This window comes from Balaenoptera musculus, chromosome 3 (genome assembly GCF_009873245.2).
Source record: "Balaenoptera musculus isolate JJ_BM4_2016_0621 chromosome 3, mBalMus1.pri.v3, whole genome shotgun sequence".
Lineage (NCBI taxonomy): Eukaryota > Metazoa > Chordata > Mammalia > Artiodactyla > Balaenopteridae > Balaenoptera > Balaenoptera musculus.
The window spans coordinates 9,540,425-9,563,612 of NC_045787.1; the positions used below are offsets into that span (position 1 = coordinate 9,540,425).

The following is a 23,188-nucleotide window of genomic DNA, read 5'->3' on the forward strand; positions in this document are numbered from 1 at the left end:
AGATCTCAAAGTAGCCATCGGTAATGTAACAATGTAATACCTTATATTTTTTTAAGCATGAGGTAAAAGAATGATTTCAACACGTTAAAACTGATTTCTCCCTTTTTGCCTTGCCTGTTCAGACTGCGGTGTGTTTGATGTAGACTGTGGCTCTCTATTAATACAGATAAGCCGATACTGATCATACGATTAAAAGACTTTAGCACAAATTTTCCCTTAATTTCTGTCTTGTTATACTCGGTTGGCCAAAAAGTGCGTTCGGATTTTTCGTAAGCCGGCACGGAGGAACCCGAAAGGACGTTATGGCCTACGTTTTCTCTCATTTGAGTTTTAGAGCTCAGTTGACCAAATCACCCACCTTGGAGGATTACTCTATTCAACTGAACTTTCTTATGGCAAACATTTGAAGTAAAAGGTGCTTTTATCAGCTCTGTAAACACTCCTCTCTCTTCCCACCTGCTCTGCAAACAGCCCCTTCTCCCCTCAATAAGCTCTTCCAACTCAGTGAATCACACTGCTGGTCTCTTTGGGGAGAGTTTCAAAGTAGCCTCTTCGGGGAGATTTTAAAAGTAGCCTCTTCAGCAGTTGACCTGATACTTCACTTTTTCAGCTGTTCATGAAATTATCTGTTTTCCAAAGAGCTACACAAATAAAGGTCTAGTGCGTAAAGGGAAAAATAAATAGATGTTTTATGTTGTATTTTGTTTGAAAGAAGGGAAGGGAGATCGTTTTTAATAAAAGCAAACATTCTATTTTGATGAGGATAGATGGTTACATGCATTATTTACTGACAATGGGAAAAAAAGGAGAACAGAATAAAATACAAGACTCTGGCACATGAAGAAACTTGGGGGATGGAATATAAAGTAGGGTTCAACAGAAGAAAGAAAAAACATTTATTTTTGTTTTGGATTATTTATCTTTGCTTTTATGTATATTTGTACATAGAGAGATATGAAAACATAAAATACTTTTACACATGTTATAGAATACAAAGTAAGCAAACAATAAGCTGATTAAATAACATTCCTTCTGCAAGCTCAGAAAATAAAAATGGCTTAGGTGACAATGGGTCCAAAAACATGGCCTATATACCTTTAAAGTTATTACTTAAATAATAGCAACTCTATCATTTCAGGGATGAGGAACCTTCACCACCCAATCTACTATATTCCCAGTAGTATTATCATCTAGAACTGAATTATACATGTCTTCCAATTTTCTGCACTCTGCACAGGTTGATCCAAGCTAAGCTCAATGGAAAAATATTCAAGGGTAAATTTAACATCATCTTTTAACTTCATATGTCATTATTTTTGTGGGGGAGAGGCATTTCATGCGGGATTATTATTAGTGTTGATGTTGATTACTGGCGTTCATGTTGTTGCTTCTAAAATGTATTGACTGTTCTACCAGCAAACACTCTGTTCTCCTTCAGCTGTAATTAGACTTTGTATTTACACCATTTTAGGTGAATTGATATAGGTAAGCATCTGGAAGCTCTTCTTGGTTTTAAGATGATATTTATCACTGGGCTCATTAAAAATTTCCAGTTGGGTAATCATGTGCCCCTGACTTTTTAGACTTAAAAGAGGTAAAAATTTTAACTAAGAGGTTATGGAGGATCTAATTTGACTTGCTCCAGTGGGAAGCAATCATTTTTACAATTTGAAGTAACAGCCTTTAATAAGTAATAAACTGTTAATATTCCACCTTTTGTGGACTCAAAAGATGAATTTCATTGAAAATGTTATTTATATTTTATTGAAGAATAGCAATAAAATTTTATGAATATGAAGGTTCTATGTAATCCCTCTATAACTTTATGAAGTATTGGCTATTACTGCAGAAAGTTAAGTTTTTTAAAAAATGCTTTCTCCATATGGGCAAATATTTTCATCCCATTCTTACTTCTTGTTATGTTGCAATATTTGTCAACCTCATAAGGATATTTAGCAGGTTTTCTCCTTGCAGCGTACCTACGCTAATTCATTCATTTTTTTTTTTTTTTAATTTTTGGCTGTGTTGGGTCTTCGTTTCTGTGCAAGGGCTTTCTCTAGTTGCGGCAAGCGGGAGCCACTCTTCATCACGGTGCGCGGGCCTCTCACTATTGCGGCCTCTCTTGTTGGGAGCACAGGCTCCAGACGCGCAGGCTCGGTAGTTGTGGCTCACAGGCCCAGTTGCTCCACGGCATGTGGGCTCTTCCCAGACCAGGGCTCGAACCCGTGTCCCCTGCGTTGGCAGGCAGATTCTCAACCACTGCGCCACCAGGGAAGCCCCTAATTCATTCTTTATTAGAAGCTGACACATTCATCACAGAAAGCTTGTTTTCTCCACTCAGGATCACATTTATCCAAAAGGAAATTCATGTGACTATCAACCCAGCCGATGTTGGCCATTTTTGCTAGTTTAGAAAGATGTGTTTGGGGGGTTGTCAGAGTCAAGTATTTACATTCATCAAATGACTCCTAAGTTGACAGTCATTGATATGTTTGAGTTTGAAATAAAAATCTGTGTCATCTTAATAGACTTTAGCATAAGCAAATCCATGAGAGTCACAAGTTCTTTGTCTGGCCGTGCTCCTTATTATATAAGCTCTGGTTTGGACAAGCCTTATCCCAGACAAAAGGTACGTTTTATCTAAACCGACGCCCTCATTAAAAGTGTGCCTCTTTAAATTTTCATTGTGCAAGAAGTAAAGACTCAGACGTTGGGTGGATGGTCCTGGAAGAGCAGGTGGGGATATTCGCTCTACTGCCGCACTCACTGCTCAGTGGCCTGGTCTTCTGCTGCAGCCAGAGCATCCTGTCTCCTTGCCCAGGGAGACAGCACGGATGCACCTGATAAGAGGGTCCCCTCTGGGGAGCCCTGTTGAGTGGCGACCACTGCTGATTCAGGAAGTGACCCTTTTATGTTCTCTCGTGCTGCTAGATCTCCAGGGCCATCATGCTGGCTCCTGTCTCAGTCCTGTCCTGGTGCCCCTAGGGGCAGCTGCTCTACTGTCTCTGCCACCCTACAAAGTCACATCTGGGCCCAGGGAGGCTGGGGGGTCATCCTCCAAGCCCGCTCCCTTCTGCTGGGACTGCGTGGGGGAAATGGTCTGTGGTTCTTGTTGCCAACTAAAAGCTGGCACTTGCCACCTGCCTCTACAAGGATGAAATCACAAGCTGCTGCGACCGCTGACCTTCAACACCCCCTGAAAGGAGTTCAGGGTGGAGATGAGGAATGATGCACTCTGTGCTCTGGGCAAAACTGGCAGAACAGGTCTTCAGATAGTTAGATACTTTCAGGGGAAGATTTTATGAGACCACTTCTTGCATCTCCTCACATCTAGAAAAGCACTAAAATCATTAATGGTGACATCTGCTCCTTGTGACTAGCAGAAACCTTCTGCCAAAAATATGTGCTCGATTGCATGTACTCCTCTTCACCAAAATCAAATCTATACTGACCTTCCCCGCCTGCCTCTTTGGACCAGTTCCTCAGAGCTATCTGAAATGCTGTCTCCCAGGCTATAGTCCTCATTTTGCACCAAATAAAACTTAACTCACACCTCTAACGTTGTGCATTTTTTTTCAGTTGGCATTGTCCAGCACTGGCTGGGGTGCCTGAGCAGGAAGGGTCAGAGCTAGGTCTGAGGTGCAGGCAGAAGACCCTCTTCAGACCATGCTCCCTGGCACAGCCGTGGCCCACAGAGTGCTGGCCCAGCTGAATAAAATCCGATTGATTTCTTGTGTGTGAGTTGTGAACCCTGTTGTATGTTTTACCATCCACCAGCCTGGAGCAGGAGAGGGGAGAAGTGGGATTTGTCAACCCTGATTCTCTAACACGCACACAAATGTATACAAATGCACATACGTAAGCCTCTGACATTATGGTTAGGAAGCTTTTTGGTTTGGGAAAGGCTCGAGGACCTTTTTGAACACCCAAAGGTAGACTGTGCTCCTTGTCTGAATCGGGATCTAAGTCAGTCTTCATAATAAAGTAACAGGGGTGAGAGGGTAACTATGGTGTCCAAGACAGAGAGATGGAAAAAAGATGGCGATAGGTTGGGTATAGGGGGAGAAGCTAACTGAGAAATGGCCTTTGGAGGGGAAGTTTAGGGAGCTTCAATCTGTCTCACCTTCGAGGACTACAGCTGTTTCCTGCTCTTCTCGGTATAGTTACCTTGGTGTATCTCTCAGCTCTAGCACAATCTATAACTCAGGATGGCCCTAGTGGTGTTTGGAAAGGGAGGCCCAGGGATGGGGTCAGCATGAGCCTGAGCAGGGATGGGAGAGAAGAGTGGCCACAGGAGATAATGCCCAGGACCCCGAGCCAGGTGGAAGCAGAGCTGAAGCACTGAGGGACCAAGGGTGGGTACCATTCCACAGCCCCACTCCCTGCTGAGAAACTAAAGGATGACCTGGGAGGGCGTCAGGAATCGTGTATAGTGCAGTCTTGAGTTACATGTTATCTAGGAAAGAAACGACAGTATGTGTTGTTTTGTGCTTTTTTTTTTTTCTTTTTTTTTACAGTTAAGGTCATTTTAATTTTGCAATTGTATAAAGAAGACGGGATTTTTTTTCCCAGTTTTTCCTGTGAGAGGAAAATACATATTAGTAAGTAAAATTATTTCAATTTAGTTGAATTTGTGCCAAATCTAAGCAAGTGAGTCAGGCATCCAAGAAACTAATTTGAATGGCTGACCGTTCAAAGGAGTTACTTTTGAGTCTCTGAGTCCAGTGTCACCAGTTGAGGGATGTCCTTTTCTCTTTTGTAATGATCCTGCTTGCTTAATTTTGAATATGTTCTATTTTTTTTGGTGCTTTTCTTAATCCTCTGTCTTCATTTTTGTCTAGAATATTCATTTAGCCTTTAATGTATTACCTTCCGTTACCAGTTATTTTTTCCTATTTTAGGTCCTTCTCTGAAACTAAAATGAGCATGCGTGAGGACAAGGAGTTGGTTTAAGCTTCTTTGGACCCGAAGCCCATCGAGCACATGGTTTGTCTTCACCAGATATTATCTGATTAACACAGGACGCAGGAAATCCTGACGCTCTCTAGATGAAAATGGGTGTATATTTATTTCGTTTTTGAATGATGACTTTTACAAATGCAGGGCCAACCAAGATGATTGTTAAGAGCCCAGGTCCCAGGGCAAAACTGCCTGGGCGTGAAGGTTTAAAGACTGGCTCCATACAACTTGTGTGGCCTTGGGCAGATTACTCAACATCTCTGTGCCTCAGTATTCTGATGTGTAAAGTGAGCATCATAATAGCACCTCCTTCATAGGGCGGTTCTGAGGATTAGTAAATACGTTCAAAGCATTGAGAACCGTCGCTGAAAGTGGCGACGTGCTATATGCTTTGTCATCCTGTCTCACCTGCTTGATGCTCTGGCACCATCTAGTAATTCCCAAATTGTTAAGGCCAATACACTTGACTTCACTCCCAAGTGGGGATTCCCTCAAGAGCAGCAAGTGGCCTTCAATTCCCCTGCCCCACTCTTCTGGAAGTATCCTCTGGAAATGCTCTACAGATGGAACTGAAGGACCCCCGGCCAGTGGCCTTACTTCACAGCAGAGAGGTAAGGCTGAAGAGTCACCTCGGCCACCGATCTGAGCCAAAAGCCAGTGACCCCGGAACAGTTCAGGTCTAACAGGCCTCGTAAGAACCTGTCCTCTTCTCCCAAGGAATTAGGGTATTTGCTCTGACTCTGGAAGCTTCTTAAAGGTCTGTACCAGTGGTGGCACTAAGTGTGGGGTGTGTATAGCACAGGGGATGTGAAAAATAACCCTCTGGATATGGAAAAGCAATCTTTTTTTTTTTTTAACTTTATTTTTTATTTTTTTGGTCGCACCGCACGGCTTGTGGGATCTTAGTTCCCCGACCAGGGATCGAACCGGGGTCCCCGACAATGAGAGCATGGTGTCCTAACCACAGGACCGCCAGGGAACTCCTGGGAAAGCAATCTTAAAATGTTTCTTTATTGAAGTTTAATCTTGCCTTTACTAGATATAATTTAATACTATTGTGTAATATGTATGTAATTTATAAGTGAGAGATATATACCCATATTAAAAGCATTTTCTCAAACACGTGGATTCTGACAGAGACAGTTCCTGGAGGTGCAGGGTTAGCTGGGAAAGGGTAAGGACTTGAAATGAATTCAGGATAGAAATAGGGAGTAACCTGAGCAGGTGTGAGGGAGAGAGGGCTTGTGGCTTTATGCTTAGGAGCTGGAGAGGTGGCTTCTCCCCACCTGTCCCCAAGAGACCACTCATGCACTTCTGGAAATTTCCATAGTGTTGTGGAAATCAGCATATTTCCTCAGAAGTGCCTCAAGTTCAAAGATGCGGGCAGGGAGGGTGTCTTGGGCATCTGGATGGCACACCTCAACAGATCTCGGCCAGGGCAGAGGTTACTAATACTTGGAAAGGGCTGGGCAAACAGATTGTCCCCTCTGAAGCACTCAGAGGACACTCCTGCCTTCTCTCAGAGGAGAGAGAGGAGAAGAACACTCGTTTATTCATTCAGCCTGGCTCTCCACTGATGGCTTAGAACGGGGGTCAGCAAACTTCTGTAAAGGGCCAGTAAGTAAGTATTCTCAGCTTGACCAACCATATGGTCTCGGTCACTATTCAACTGGGCGGCTGCAGGGTGACAGCAACTACAGATGATCTGGAAACAAAAGGGTGGGGCTGTATTCCAATAACTGTTTATGGACTCTGAAATTTGGATTTCATAGGACTTTTACATATCCCCAAATATTATCCATCTTTTGACTGCAAACCATTTAAAAATGTGATAATCGGGCTTCCCTGGTGGCGCAGTGGTTGAGAATCTGCCTGCTAATGCAGGGGACACGGGTTCGAGCCCTGGTCTGGGAAGATCCCACATGCCACAGAGCAACTAGGCCCGTGAGCCACAACTACTGAGCCTGCGCGTCTGGAGCCTGTGCTCCGCAACAAGAGAGGCCGCGATAGTGAGAGGCCCGTGCATCGCGATGAAGAGTGGCCCCCGCTTGCCGCAACTAGAGAAAGCCCTAGCACAGAAACGAAGACCCAACACAGCCAAAAATAAATAAATAAATTAATTAATTAAAAATGAGTTTAAGAACAACAACAAAGACCCAATACATTTAAAAAATAAATAAATAAATAAAAATGTGATAATCGTTTTTAACGCACAAGCACTACTACAACAGGTGACGAGCTGGGTTTAGACTGTGAGCCATAGTTTGCCAACCCCAGGCTTAGAGAAAAAACTACTTTTGTTGTTGTCATTGTTCTTTTTTTTTTTTTAAGTGTGAACATCATTCCTGGTCCTTAATTTACGATCGATGAATGAAATATTTTTTTCCTATTGTAGCTAATTTTTCATTAAACCTCCAGAAGTTTATCAACGAGAGCTAATTCTAAAAGCCTATGAATATGGAACAGAGAATCAACATAATCCCTTTTGTTGTCAGTTTTTCTTCAAATTAGATATTGAATGTCACCGAGATTGTTATCTTTGTCTTTTATAAGGAGTGGGTGGAAATAAAATTACCCTAGTTAATAATATGCAACAAGCTAAATGTTAAAATAGCCCAGCCTCAGACTGGAGTAGATTTAGCAGGCTCAAGGTGAGAGAAACTCTGACAGAAGAATAAATGAGTACTCTTTCTACCTAAACTAAGATATGTACTATTAACACTGGAGGGCATTTACAATGTCAAGAGTAAAATCAAGGAGTATCTTGTGCTTTTCTTCCTATGATGCAGTGAAATACTGAAATGTAAATATCAATAATCAGTTAGAAAAGCAACGTAGCTTGCCTGGATTTCAAAACATATAATTTAGTATCATAATGTAGTTTAACAAAATTGCTATGATCTACTTCTTGGGAACTGGAAGTTACAACAGTCTGAAGATGCAGTGCTCGGTGCCAAGGCCTGGACCGGAGCTTCCGCGTCCCCATACCTCGGCCCCTGCCCGGGATAATGTGTATCATTAGAAATGAAGGAGACAGCTCTACTGTCTGCAAACCGGCAGCATACTGTTTTCTAAGTTAACTTAGCCACGGGAGGCTTTACAGGAAGTGCAATCCTCAGTATCTTCTTAATGATACTGATTTTACAGTTAAGATAAATGTGCTCTAGCACATTTAATCATGACATTTAACCAGTTATTTTGCAAATGGCTTCATGTTCTGGAAAACCCTTGTCCTTCTTCACGTGGCCTAAGGTTGTGTCAATTCAAAATATATATTTAATCCAGGAAAGCTATACAGTTGACTGAACCATATGCAATTGCCAATAACCGACTTTTCAGAAATAATTTCATATGATTCAACCTAATAGTGTGTATGAAATAAATTCTCAATTGGCTTTACAAAATATGCTACATTTTTTAGTAAATATGCTTCTTTCCCACCAAACAGGTAGACTGTGTCATTAAAAAAACACTTACCAGCATGAGGCATATGCCTTTATATGTCCTGTATAGCGACTGTGCTTTCCTAAAGTAGTTATATTCATTAAATACGTTAATAATGATGTACAAAAAATTGGTACTGCTTCCTTCGATCTGCCTGTGTGACAAAATGAGCTGACAACCCCCCTGTACTTATTTCATTTACAGTCTACTCAGGGAGCTAAAGTGGAGTCGTATTTGGTTTCTCTCCTCATCACAAATATTAATGAGAGAAGCAGGTCATATCATAATGCTTCTGAGGAAACAGGACATACACACACACACACACACACACCCCTTTCACAAGGGAGCGTTCTTTAAGCTTCCAAGCAGGCCCACCCCTCTGTGGACAGGCCCGCCCTCTGTGGACAGACCCGCCCTCTGTGGACAAGCCACCCCTCTGTGGACAGGTCCACCCTCGGTGGACAGGCCCCCCTCTGTGGACAAGCCACCCCTCTGTGGACAGGCCACTCCACTGTGGACAGGCCCGCCCTCTGTGGACAGACCCCCATCTGTGGACAGGCCCACCCTCTGTGGACAGGCCACTCCACTGTGGACAGGCCCCCCTTCCGTGGACAGGCCCGCCCTCTGTGGACAGACCCCCGTCTGTGGACAGGCCCCCCCTTCCGTGGACAGGCCCGCCCTCTGTGGACAGGCCACTCCACTGTGGACAGGCCCCCGTTCTGTGGTCAGGCCCACCCTCTGTGGACAGGTCCCCCACCGGGGGTCCTGAATACACACCTGTGCTCGTGCGGTACGTGCCCGTGTGTGCTGGCGGCAGAGGGTCCCCCTGGCTCTGGCTGAGACTCCTCATGGGGGGCTTCTGATAGACGCGGTCTTCATAGATGGGGTCTATGTGGTGCTCTGGGGACTGCAGGGCCCGCAGCTCCGGGCCCAGGTGGCCGTGCTGGCTGCTGTATGAGGCCCGGGACCCAGCTGAAAGGAATGGACAAGGAGACAGTAAGACCCGACCGACATTCAAACAGAACTTGTTTGAACAAAGACATATTTGAATTTGGGGGGGAGAGGAATGTTGAAATCTGCAGAAAATCAAATGAATGGCAGCAAGAGGTCAAGCTAATCAGCTTATCTGCATCACCCAGCTGCCTTGCTTTGCTCCCAAACCTGATCTCTGTATAAGGATGATAATGATTCTGAGATAAATCCGCATTGAACAGGGCCAGTGAAACAGCATTTTTCCCAGCCTAACGAATGTAGCAGGTTTCCTCACTAAAGAAATCAGGCAGACTGAAGTCAAACCTAAAAAGCTCTTATTATCTCTTAGTCCTTGCACCTGAAATTTTACAACAGGAATTCTCATTTAAAACGATGAGCAAATGCACAAGCCATGGTGGCAAGTCAAGCCGTCTTGATGCTGTTCTTGAAAAGTGGACCAGAATTTGTTCTCATCAGCAGTTCTTCCCTGGACGATGAATGAACCAAAATGTTCGGACTTAACAGTAGTCTAAATCCCTGAGAGAAGCAGATTTTAAAGAAAAAGCTTTTCAAGTTACGTTTTCCTTTACTCTTACCCTCCAAATTAAAGGATCTGCATTTAGTCTACCTTCCTCTGAAACAGTTCAAGTGGTTGCCACAAACTGGTTTAATTTATAAGTCGAGGCTACACAGCATGTGCCTGTAGTGTTCGTAAATCCTTATTTGTGTCTTTTTTTTTTTCTTTTCTTTCTTGCACTGTATGGGAAGAGGTGTGGCTTTGCAGCAGTGCTGTGGGCCAGGGAATCTCTGCGCAAGAGGAAACACTCTCAAGAGGGTTAAGAGCTTGAGTTGACACACGAAAAAGAAGACGTTGACTGAGAGCGAATATTTCGTCCGAGGGAAAGCCAAAGTCACAGGAGTAGACATGCCAGGAGAATCATCTCCACGGGGACAGATGGGGTGGAGGACATCTAGGGACAGTGAAGGGGCATCAAGGAGAGACGGTTATCTAACAATGGTGAGTACAGGACACACACGAAACCCAAACAAGGCTACAGATGATTTTAGCAAAGACCCTTCAGCTAACTCTCCAAAGCTAATAACCCACATGGCACACTGGGATTTAACAGTCAACTGCCTTTGAATAGTCCCAACTGGGAGCCCTCCATTCCAGCTGAAAGTTAGAGGGAGTTGGAATTCCTTGATTTTGGTTGTGTTTGTGGACAGTTCTCCCTCGGTCCTGCTGCGCCCCGGCCTTCACCGGTGGCCACCTTAAAGCCAACATCTTCAGTGCTCAAAGATTGGGCTGCTTCTTCAGAATGATCTAACCCCAAAGATTTTGATATTCTTGTCTAGTATATTTGAGGACAAAGCCACTCAAAAGTTTTGAAATTGCCAACAGATAAATGTTTTACTAGTATATTTTACACAGGCTGCTTTACATTTAAATCAACAGAGAACAGAGCAATTCCGAAGGACTGGGGCAGTGTTAAGACTTCCATGAATTCAGTCTTGATAACAATCACTGAATGTTTTGAGGAAAGGAAGGGAATCAAGTAGGCAAGTTCCATACCTTTCCCTTTGCTAGTAATTAAATAAGTTCTGATTTAGAGAGCGTTCAGATGAGTGATAGATTCAAAATAACTGTTTTACATAATTAGGTTCATTGCATCTGATTTATCAAATGCCAACATCACACTGAATATTATCACATGCTCGTATTTTCCAGGAATCTATTTAAGTACAATAAGCCTCGAGTTCCTGCTGTCAGTTCTTTCTACCTCTGAAGGTTTTGATAATATTGCCAAGAACTTAGAAGTGTAAAAAACAAGGAAACAGTCATTACATCCAAATGTCATATAGTTAAATAAAAGTTATCCATCCCTGGTAGATTTAGAGGTGTAACTTTATCACCATTCCTCGATTCTAAGCAGCTAAAAATATCCAACGATGAACAGTAAAAGGACCTGCTGATCTTTTAAGTGGCATGTGTGAAAATCCTCTTCTTATAAGCATTTACTGGGCATTAGGAAATTTTTATTAGTATCATAAATCAGAAATTAATGACCAAGGGTCCTAGGCGAGGAGCAAGAATCTTAAGATAAGGCCTACCTCTGTGGATAGCAGAATTTCTATGTGCTGGTATTAAGAAAAATGCAATAGTACAATTATTAAATATTTCAAGAGTATACTACACTTTTTTATTAGCATGCTTTTGATAGAACTGTAAGTTCATAGTGTTTCCCTGTGGAGACACTTGTGCAAAATACCTTTGCATATTTAAGCATTATGCTTAGAGCTGAGATAAGGCATTTTAAACCAAGCATTGTTTGCACCCCTTTTATTCACTGTGGTCAGGTTTTAGTTGCTCGTGGCTGGGTGGGCACAGTTAATGGGAAGAGAGACAGAACTAGGAGAAAAAAGAGGGGCAAGGAATTAAAGGTTAAAAGTGAAACTTCTGGAATTCATGCCCTCTACCACTCTTGCTCAAGAAAGAACATATCAGGCCCCGACTAACAAGGCCTGTTTTATTTGGGGCAATTTCAAGAAAAAAAAAAAATCTCACACACCTCTTCTCTGAATAGGCTCCAAAATTTCATGAGATGGTGTATATATTTGCTGATTCAAAGAAAATACACTTTTCTTGATACATGCACCCCAGTGTTCATTGCAGCACTATTTACAATAGCCAGGACATGGAAGCAACCTAATGTCCATCAACAGAGGAATGGATAAAGAAGACGTGGTGTATATATACAATAGAACATTACTCAGCCATAAAAAGGAATGAAATTGTGCCCTTTGCAGAGACGTGGATGGACCTAGAGACTGTCATACAGAGTGAAGTAAGTCAGAAAGAGAAAAGCAAATATCGTATATTAACGCATATGTGTAGAATCTAAAAAAAATGGTATAGATGAACTTATTTGCAAAGTGGAAGTAGAGACACAGACGTAGAGAACAAACATATGGACACCAAGGGGGGAAGTTGGGGGTGGGATGAATTGGGAGACTGGGATTGACATATATCCACTACTATGTATAAAATAGATAACTAATGAGAACTGACTGTATAGCACAGGGAACTCTACTCAGTGCCTGTGGTGACCTAAATGGGAAGGAAATCCAAGGAAGAGGGGAATATATGTATACGCGTGGCTGATTCACTTTGCTGCACAGCAGAAACTAACACAACATTGTAAAGCAACTATACTCCAATTTAAAAACAAGAAAAAAAAGAAAATACGCTTTTCTTTAGTAGTAATTTTCTTTTACCATCACGGTCTATTTGACAGTGAGTGCTCAGCGTAACACTGGACTCAAAACACCACTAGTAAACATCTGCATCTTTGCCAGAAACTGGAACAATGTTAACAAGAAAAAATGCTAGAGAAACTCTGACTTCGTTAAAATGTCACGGATGTCCAGGCCAATTATGTTGGTGGAGAACAATTCTGAGAGCCTCACCTTGACCAAGCTGAGGGCTCAGAACAGCAGTGTGACAAAGGGCAATGGAAACATGGATGGGCCCAAGAGAAAAGGGAAAGCAGACCCCACGGACCAGCCCAACTGCATCAACCGGTCCCCCGCCATTGCAGACCCAGGTCATGCAAGTATAATACCTGTGTCCAGACTTTATGACCAATTTCTGCCACAACGCTTCCAGCATCTAATGTTAACCTTTCAATGCTACCATATGCTTTTACTCGTCCTACTTCTCCTCTTCAGAAGACAAAGTTTGGGTCTAGAGAGCCCAGGCCCTGGCAGTGTTCATATATAGTATGTTTCTGAAATCAGTGGGTTTGAAGACTCACATCTGAAGCATGAATGCTCGGCTTACAGGCTAAGAGAGGTTGTGATCCAGGAGGGCTGAAGGGTAGTGTAACAACCACATGGGTGCTCTGTGCAGGCCAGGCCCTCCTGCAGGTCCAGGAGCCCCGGAGGACTGGGAAGAACCTGAAAATTGATGCAGGAACAGGCTTGAGACACTTGCTGCACAAGAGCTACCATGTGTCCTAGGACCTCAGTCACTGGCCCACTGCTGCTAGGGCTGACTTGGATGCTCAGATGGCTCAGAACTGGTCACTCCTGGCCACTCGGCTGTGGTGCTGGTGATGGGAGGTGAGAGGAGAGGTTCAGTTCTGTGGCAGAGACGTGTAACCAAGCAGGACCCTATGGGGTCTTCCTGGGACAGACCCCTCCCCCCATGTCCTCTGCTGTAGCTCCTCTCTGAAGTACCTTGATAACAGTATCTCATGCACGCTTCCTGAGTTGTTTTACAGATGCTAAAACCACCACCAAATGGAAGAAATTAACTACTGGATGACCGTGAGCCCCGAGACCTACAGGTGCCTAAGGATTGATAATGTTAACTGTCCTGTTACCTCACCATCAACCAGTCAGAGAACTGTGCACGATCACATACCCTGTGACCCCCTCCCTCACCTGGCTTTTAAAAATGCTTTGCTGAAACCCTTCAGGGAGTTCGGGGTATCTTGAGCACGAGCCACCCATTCTCCTTGCTTGGCCTTGGCCCTGCAATAAACTTTTCTCTGATCCAATCGCTGACGTTCGGGTTTGTTTGGCCTCACTGTGCGTCGGGCACAGGAACTTGCATTGGGTAACAGATGGAGGTATGGGTTCCAGGGGCTCAGAGGGCAGACTGGACCCTGGAGAGTAGAGGGGCCCTAGACCTGGGACATCCCCTGGAGCTCTGTAGGTACCTTCACTCCAGCACCACCACTTACAAGAGCAACTCCTACACAGAAGTGTAAGCAGGTAGGTTAGGGGGTCCCTGGAGAAAGAGAACCAGGAATGGCTTTCTTGACAGAAGAGAACCCATTTTAGCCTAAGCCATTTTGTGATCTACGCCTGGCTACAGTGCTCGCTGTTGAACAGGTCTCAGTAATTAGTGATCTTAAGGGAGGGAATGCAGAAACAAGGGAGGAGCATTCAAGAAACAACAGTGCAGCCTTGGGGCAGGGTCCTGGTTCCTTAAGGGATATACATAACAGTATACCTTTGAGTTCTGCAGAAACTAAAACCCTCACCCAGGTAGAGGATGGAAGGATGACGCTGACCTTCCTGACTTCAACCAGGTAAAGCTTGGCCTCTGTCAACCTGTGCCCCAATTCTATGCTGAATTCTCCTCTGCTCAAGCCCCCTCATGAATGTGCATGGACCCTTAGCTGAAAACATCCCCAATATTGCTGTCTGGGGAGACTCTGCTTTGGCAAAGATCCCCTGTGTTCTCCTTATTTGCTGCAAGTAATAAATCTTTCCTCTCCCTGCTCTTTGGCTTGGTTGTGGCTATTGGCTCGACACCCACCAAGAAGTGAACCCAGTTTTCGGGGAACAGAAGCTTGAAAGCATGGCTGCCCCCTGATTCTGCACACAAAAGGGGGCCTTAGGAGCACAGACGTATAATGCCCAGCAGTTTGAAGTAAACTCAAATAGCATCTAAAGTAGTAATTCTACTGCTCTTTTCTTGTGTCATTTTTTTCCCAAACAAACTGAAACAGGGAGACATGATTTGGGCTCTAGATCTGTGTTTAACCAGCTGGGCAAATCAAGGCAAGTCATTGAACCTCTCTGAGCCCTGGTTACCTCTAGTGTAAAAATACAAATAATAGTACATGTGTTTGTATGACATGGCATTGTGGGAGGATCAAGGTCAGAGAAATCTGTGTGAAGGGCTCTGCAGTTGATAAAGCAGCGTAAAAATAGGTATTCTCACGTCATTCGATCTTAGAATCAAGAAATTGTTATCTCATGAAAATACATCTTTTGATTCTAAAACACAAACACTATAATTTAAACTATCAAAATATCAAAAACAACTTAAGAGATTTAATTGTGAAATATTATAAATGGAAAAAAAACGGATAATTTTGTGAAGTATTATTGGAAAATGTAAATTTTAAGGTTTTATTTTTTCTTAAAAAATTAATGTTGCCTTTTAATGGATAATTGTAAAGAATGAAGGAATGAATGAAGTTCAAAGGGAAAGAAATATTGAAATAACCAAGAGAAGGTGCAATCCTTTTTAGAACGGGATATGGCATAAATTAAACCTGCTGAGCGAAGATAACAAACATCTGCAGATCCAGAGGAAAGCCAGTGACGGACTTGCAGGGAGTTCTTGACATGGAAAATAATTACGAAGCTGAAAGGGTAAAGTATCCTCACTGCCTTGCTTGTCTCACGCCTCCAATCCACAGAGAGAGAATCCAACAGGCTCTGTTCCATTTGACCAGCAATAGAAAACACTTCTAGACTGATTTGCAAATAAATTTCTACTTGCTAGATTTTACATAGAGCGTTTACCCGTGCCAGTTAATCCATATTGATTGATACGTTCACTCATTTAACACATATTTACTGAGTGAGCAACTTCTCGGAGTTTTGGACACCATGATGCTTAAGACACACAAGGTCCCTGGCCTTGAAAATAAGTCAGTCATCACATTTAGAGATAAAGGTACTGAAGGAAAATAAAGTAGGGGGGGGAGGGTAGACAGTGTCGGAGGGTATACTGTTTTCATACGGTGGTCAAGGAAGTTCTTTATGAGGATCTGACATTCCAGCACAAGACTATTTAAGGGAGCTGTGTTGCAGGAAGATTCATGTGTTTCTCAGATAGAGGGGACCAGCAGTGAGAGCAAAGGCCCTCTGTAGTAGAGTCAGTTCAGAATACTTACAGAAGTGATTTTATTATCTATTTAATCCATACTGTCTTTTAAAAGAAATGCCAGTTAGTATACGAACTCTTTATAAGTTCATACCACAACTGATTATAAAAACTGAACAGATATTTTTTAACTCACAATTTCACAATCACAGTAACCATATTTTCAGCAAAAGGATCTGAAATATTCAACAGGAGATCACACATAAGGAACTCATGAGAACTGCATGACCAAAGATTCAGCTCAAATACATATATATATATGTGTATATATATACACACACACATACACATATATACACACACATACATACATATATATATATTTGCATTTGAATTTTCATTGCTTAGAATATGATTAGTTCTCAAATCTTCATTTCTTCCTTGCAGAATCATCTGCGAGACTTTGAAACACTGATTCCCGAACACAACCCCGAAAAGATTCTAACTCAGTCCATCTAAGCGCGGAGCAGCGAGGTGCATTTAATGGGCACCCCATGCCTCGTCACTCTACTACAGGAATCACCCTGACAGCCTCCCTGTGCCAGATAAATCAAAGAGAGAGGAGACAGGCATATCCGAAAGAAATCAATATCTAATGTGTTACAACCCTCAATTTACCATTTCTTGCTCTCTTCAAATAATATCATTTACTACCACATTATGCCAATTACTTTACTGAACAGAACGAAACAAATTCATTCTGTTTTTCACTGGGACCCATTCACATTCTCTTATTTCAATACTATACAATTTCTGGCTCTCTAATTCAATGTGAATTCACTTGCTTTTGCAAAGAAACAAATGTTTGCAGGTTTTCATTTGGAAATATCAATATTAGGTTCTTGAGGACACACTGCCATTGACCTGTTCTCTTCAAATTTGGGAGCCAGTTTCACATGCTCATTTGCAAAGAAATGGAAGGAGGAAAAGAAGGACCTAAACGACATACCGGTCAGTGGACCAGAGCAAGCTGACTCGATGAGTTTGTGACCAGGTGGCAGAGCTGAGTGCTTTCATTTCTGAGATAAAGAGCTGTCTTCAGAAGAAGAGCTATAACCTTCTTGTGCTATGACGTAAAGTCCAAAGTAAAATCTAAGAATTCAGGGTTTTTAAAAAAAAATTCTGTGTGCAATCAGTTCATGCATTGCTATTTATTAGTGAAACCACATCTTTGAAGGGCAAAATAGGACTTTTATAGAGACACATAGAGCCTGGAATAAAAGCAGATTTGCCCTCGCAAATCCCCACTGCACCTCCTCCTTGCTGAATGCTCTGATTTCAGGGTATGTTCCCTGCAGATATGCTGGCATCACTAGGTGACGTGGCCAAGCAGCATGGCCTGTGTAGGCAGAACGCCTTCCCTCTGTGAGAGTTTATGGCTTTGAACTAGTTATTTTGTGCACTTTGAACTTCTTAAAAAGTCCGGCTTGATATTTGTTACCATTAAACTCCTGGGAGAAAAATGACCTCGGCAAAAGCACTTTCAGAAATACAAAAGGTCACATAATCTTGGTTAACTTTTTAATATCATAAATGGGTTCTAAGTAAATGGCCGAGAGATGCAAATATTACACCTTAGATGTAACAAATGCTCGCCATGATACTTACTTGATTTATTCTTGATTTCTGCTTTTGACACAAATTGAAATTCCAAAATCTACTTCTTACTCCTATGCCAATTCACATATTAATTTCAGTATTTAAAGGACCCTCAAATATCTCCTGTATATCTTGAGTCAAGTCCATGCACTAAATTTCAATTGCAAATGATCATCATTCATTGAATTAGTTTGACATCTTATCTCATATTGTTATAAATGTTAAAATATATGGACACATTTCCTATACTATAGGCTACGAGCCATATTTGTTTGGAAGGGAGATTATTAATTCATTTGTATTCAGTGGTAAAACTGTACTGAAGCTTAATAATTTCAATGTAACAAACAGGCCATCTGATGATATAAAATGATTCTATGATAAGTCTGTTTTGGAAAGCAAAAAATTTCCTCCTGTTTCATCTTTTTCGTAAACCCTAGATTTTTCCTATATTTTGCCAACGTAATACAGCTTTGCTGCTATCACGAAGAACTTGAACGCTCACATAGTCTCTGACAATGAATAAACACAGAAACATTTGCTTCTGCAATTTGCTTGATAAAGTTTCCAATACAACTTATCGTAATTATGACACTTTATCTCACCTTTTTACCAAATGAATACTGTCATCTATTGGGGCTCAAATACTTTCCAGTGAGAATAATTTAAAGGCCCAAATCCCTGGTCAGGATGCAACAGTAAGTGTGCCCCCGTGATCTTATCCCCTTGTCTTTCCTCCCTAACCACAAGCATTTCTTCCCAAGCTGTTAGAAAAATAGGCTTCTTTTGTTCAGTTCCTTTTGTGACAGGCAGGAATGCACAAAGTGAGGAGACAGTGGTGATGAAGCATGAGTGATGTGGAGTCGGACATCTTTGCATTCTTAGGATGGACCGTTTCCACTTTTATTTTCAGTCCAGGGTCACATGGCTCCCTGTCCACACTGAATTGGATGATGTGCTGTGTCAACTCACACACAGCTCCAAGCAAAGAGCCTGGGGAAACCTACTTGTCTAAGATGGTACTAGTACTAGTGAAACACGCAAGATAGACAGTGGTGGTTTGGCGCCCGTCTGCTTTTGGTTTCTTATCTCAGGGTAGGTAGAGAGTAGCTCTGAGTGGACTAGCTGTGTGTTTCAGTATTTCTCAAAATGTCATGGGCACACGAGTCCCCTGATTAACATTCAGGTTCTGACTCAATAGGTTTGGGGAAGGGCCTGAGGTCCTGCATTTTTAACAAGGTCTTGGGCAATTTTGGTGTTGCTGGTCCGCAGACCACCCTTTGAGAAGCCAGGACTTACTGATTTAGCTATGGATGTATATCTTGGTTGCTAGACGTTTTCAACTTTGGCATCCTTCTGGAGCCCTGGAGATAGTCTCACATCCACACAGATACTCTTCTTTATCAACAAGGCAGATAACACTCAACGAGTGTCATCTTATCTCTCCACAGATGCTTCTCAATACCCCATCAGTGCAATGTGCCAACAGTACATCTGGAGTCTGGCTTCCTGACCCAATCGCTAGGGACAATTACGAATCTTTCCAAGAAAAGAATCCAGGACAAGGTGCTCCTGACCCATCTTTTTTGTTATACTGAGATGCAAAGACAGACTTCGGCTGGGAGGAATGGGAAATCTTCATTCTGCTTTCCAAAGAGCTGACTGCTGTGGGGACTGAAGCTCAGTTTTCATTTTTGTGCATGTGGTTTTTGCCCATCAAAGGGCACAGAGGAAATTCTCAATGTATGGATAAGGAGAAGGGTTGTATCAGGCAAAAGTAGGCTAAGGTATGCAATTTTCTTCATAAATTGCTTTAAATATTTTGAAAAATATCTGAACTAAGATGTTCTGCATCTCAGCATCTGAAAGAGAGGTCTTTTACTCAGATTGTACATTCTGAGTTAGATGTATACATTCCTTTTCAAAAAGTTGATATTTAGCTGATAAAACGCAAACTTCAAATGTATTCTCCCTGTATCATTTTTCTACTGCTTTCTATGTTTCACCAATACCCACGGAATGGCCTTAGTGATAATTCCAGAAGCAAAAGACACCATTAACTCTCAACATAATTTTGGGGGGAAAAATGGCAAATAAGCTGTTTCATAGATTAGTCATTCTCTATATTTACATTTTATAATTTCTGTATATCAACACTTTTATTAAAGTTTTATTACTTTACTCAACATAATACTTGGCATACAAAAAAAGGAGTTTGAGAGGAGAGGAATTATGCTGTGTAATAAACAGTTCCGAGGACTAAAATTCTTCCTTGATTCTTTTCCGGTAAAAGCTTTAATATGTGTATGTGTGTGTTTTAGAATCCAGTTAGTCACTGAATTACACATGAATAATTACTATTTGAATACAAGTTATATTAAAACATTAACTCCCTAATAAATGCACGATTGATGAGGCCTATTAATTCTCCCACCCATTTTTTTTTTTTGGTCTGTTACGTTATCCAAAGAAGTTACTGCTAACCACCAATTGCTATGGTACAGTAGTGATGTTACCGGTGCTTTCCTAGTACAGAAATTTGTATTGATTCTTCCAGTGCAGAACAAATACTACATATGCTAGAAGACTGTCAAGGTGAAGGGTCTGTGTGTGGCAGTGTCCACCACAGTCAGCTACTGACTCAGCCACAGAAGGGACTGTGGCATGATCTGATTCTAACCAGCTGAGCTTGTGACCTAAATGAATACGTGTGTGTGCGTGCGCACGCGCATATGTGTGCACTTATCTCCTAGGGGAGGTTTTGACCCCTTTCACATGTTGCCAGTCTATTCAAGGAGAGCTAGGGTTGAAGCCAGAAACACCAAGGAATGCAGGCAGGTATCATTCCAGATCAGGATGGGCTCCCCCTCTTTAATAGCATGGCACCCGTGGGCCCAGGCACCATCCAGGAAGCCAGACAGGAAAAATCAATGCTATCAAGTATGTGTGAAGATATTTACAAGCAAATAGAAATTGGAAGCGCTGCTCAAGTCCACTGGGTCAAGACCATTAATGGTTTTCTTTGGTTCCTCTGCTGCCAAGTCTCTACCTGCAGGTTCCTGGGCAGGTCCTTAGCATATACAGATGCCACGGAATAAGCAGTCTGTTTTTATGATCGCTTTTGTTTCTGGAGTTACACACAGGGAGCTGCTAGCTCTCCAGGTGAGCCTATGACATTCCACAGACTGCTGTCTGGGCGTCTGTTAATACTGTGATACCTAAAGACATAGGAAGCCACTTTCTAAAGCACTGGGAAACTCAGAGGTGAGAGGACAGGCATTTTACCCTTCAGATTTTTAATACCCATTGAGCCAAGTTTTTCTGTTAGCTGTTGGTAATTTTTTCATATTTCACTCACTTTGGGGAGAACCTGTTATCTCTTTGTGTTCATGCTTCGCTTTGTACTAAGGATGATTTCCAATTATCAATGGGATGTAACACTTTCACCAACTAGTTAGCTTTATAATAGCTAGTTGAAGACATTTGTTGAATATCTACTAGATGAGGCGTGGTGAGGAGTTCTGAAATATGCAGAGGGCTCAGCTGCCCTCAGGGAGCCCATAAACCCACTTATTTAAATGCTCTGCCTCTTCTGATTGCAGGAAAATTCAGGATACTTTCTTCTTTGTAGCAAAGTCAGTGCTTTCGTAATACACAGCACAAAAAATACATATATTGATCAATAGATCTGCTTGAGATGAGCCTTTAGAGATTGTAGGTATTTCACTTTAGTTATCCCATGGCAAATGCAAAGTCTTATCCATATATAAAACTACCCCCCACACACATATATATGTACACACACATATATGTGTATGTATATATACATACACATGGGTGTGTGCATAGTGATTTTTGTCATACATTTAGAATATAGATAATAAGCAGAAATATGTATTACACATAACATATATATTATGTATAACATGGGCTAAATATGACAAATTTTTAAAAATTACAAAATGCAATTGACACAACATTGTAAGTCAACTATACTTCAATAAAATAAATTTTAAAAAATTATAAAATGCACATTGGTTAAATATTGTGCTGGGAGGGATTTTGATGCAGGCTTGGTTGCAAATGAACTCCATTTTTAGAGATTTTGAGTTATTAATTATCGAAGGTTATTTTCACAGCTACTAAAACTATTGGTCTCTCCATAATCCCTCTTGCTTAGACAAAAAGAAAAAATGTTTAAAAGAAGCCTCATACTTGTTAAGGCAGAGATATTGGTTAACTAGGATCATTGATACTTAAAGTGAGTGGCTACCACAGACACCTGTTTGCCCAAATTAACCCACACCGGTGACCTAAAATGTGTAAGCACTGCCGAGAAACCAAGGCATATTTTACCATCGATGTCTCATGGACCCTAAGTTCGGAGGCACGGAGTCTGAAGAGTGGAAGAAACTCGCACCATGGGGTCAGACACAAGCTAGGCTTTCTCATTCTTGGGTGCTGGGGACCCCCTAGGAAGCCACAGTCCAGATGACCAACCAAGGCAGGACTGCGTGTGTCTCCGTGTCTCTCTTCCCATCCTATCACTTCCTTCTCTGATTCGACATTATATCTAAAAGCATTTTGCCATCAGACTCTTATTTCTACCAGCCGTCCATGTGATCTGCAGCACTGAAAAAATAAGATGGGTTTCTAGACTTCAGGACCAGAGAAACATCAGGCTGAACATTACCTGGACTGTTTCTCAACGAGGGAAAAGGGGATTGTCCTGAGAGTTGGCTCATTTCTGGAGCTGGAGAACTTGTCCATTTTTTTTTTTTTAAATTTTTATTGGAGTATAGTTGATTTACAATGTTGTGTTAGTTTCAGGTGTACAGCAAAGTGAATCAGTTATACATATACATATATCCATTCTTTTTTAGATTCTTTTCCCATATAGGTCATTACAGAGTATTAAGAAGAGTTCCCTGTGCTCTACAGTAGGTCCTTATTTTTATCTATCTATCTATTTATCCATCCATCCATCCACCCATCCATTCATCAATCCATCCATCCATCCATCCATCCATCCATCCATCCATCCATCCATTTTTGGCCTCACCGCGCATCGGGTCCTTATCTATCTATCTATCTATCCATCCATCCATCCATCCATCCATCCATCTATCCATCTATCCATCCATCCACCCACCCATCCATCCATCCATCCACCCATCTATTTTTTGGCCTCACTGCACAGCATCGGGTCCTTATTTTAATCCGTTCCTCTTCAAACCCCTCACACCCTCACCTTGCCTCCATGTCCATCATCTCAAATAGTCATTCCCATACTCCTGGGGTCCTAATCCCAAGTGAAAAGAAGCTTACAAGGTGTTCTGGTGAATTTATTCTTTCAAAAAAATCTCATGGACCCTTATTAAAAAGAAGTGGGATAAAAGTCTCTATGCAGAAAAACCATCCCTAGCTCCCCCGTGCTTCCTGAATGTGGTCAGACCTCCTTAGAGCCAAGCTCAGGAGAGCAGACCTCAGACCACGTGTGGCTCTGACCTCATGTACATCCCC

At 42.1% G+C, this 23,188-nt stretch overlaps 1 protein-coding gene across 4 annotated transcripts in view; it reads right to left on the minus strand.

Moving 5' to 3' along the window:
• Positions 1–23,188, minus strand: part of CTNND2 (catenin delta 2) — a 930,783-nt gene that overhangs the window by 375,979 nt on the left and 531,616 nt on the right. For all 4 annotated transcript variants that reach the window (XM_036848145.1, XM_036848147.1, XM_036848146.1 and 1 more), the window contains one exon: positions 9,181–9,375. In XM_036848145.1, the coding sequence (XP_036704040.1) occupies positions 9,181–9,375 (195 nt within the window). The remainder of the gene's footprint in view (positions 1–9,180; positions 9,376–23,188) is intronic.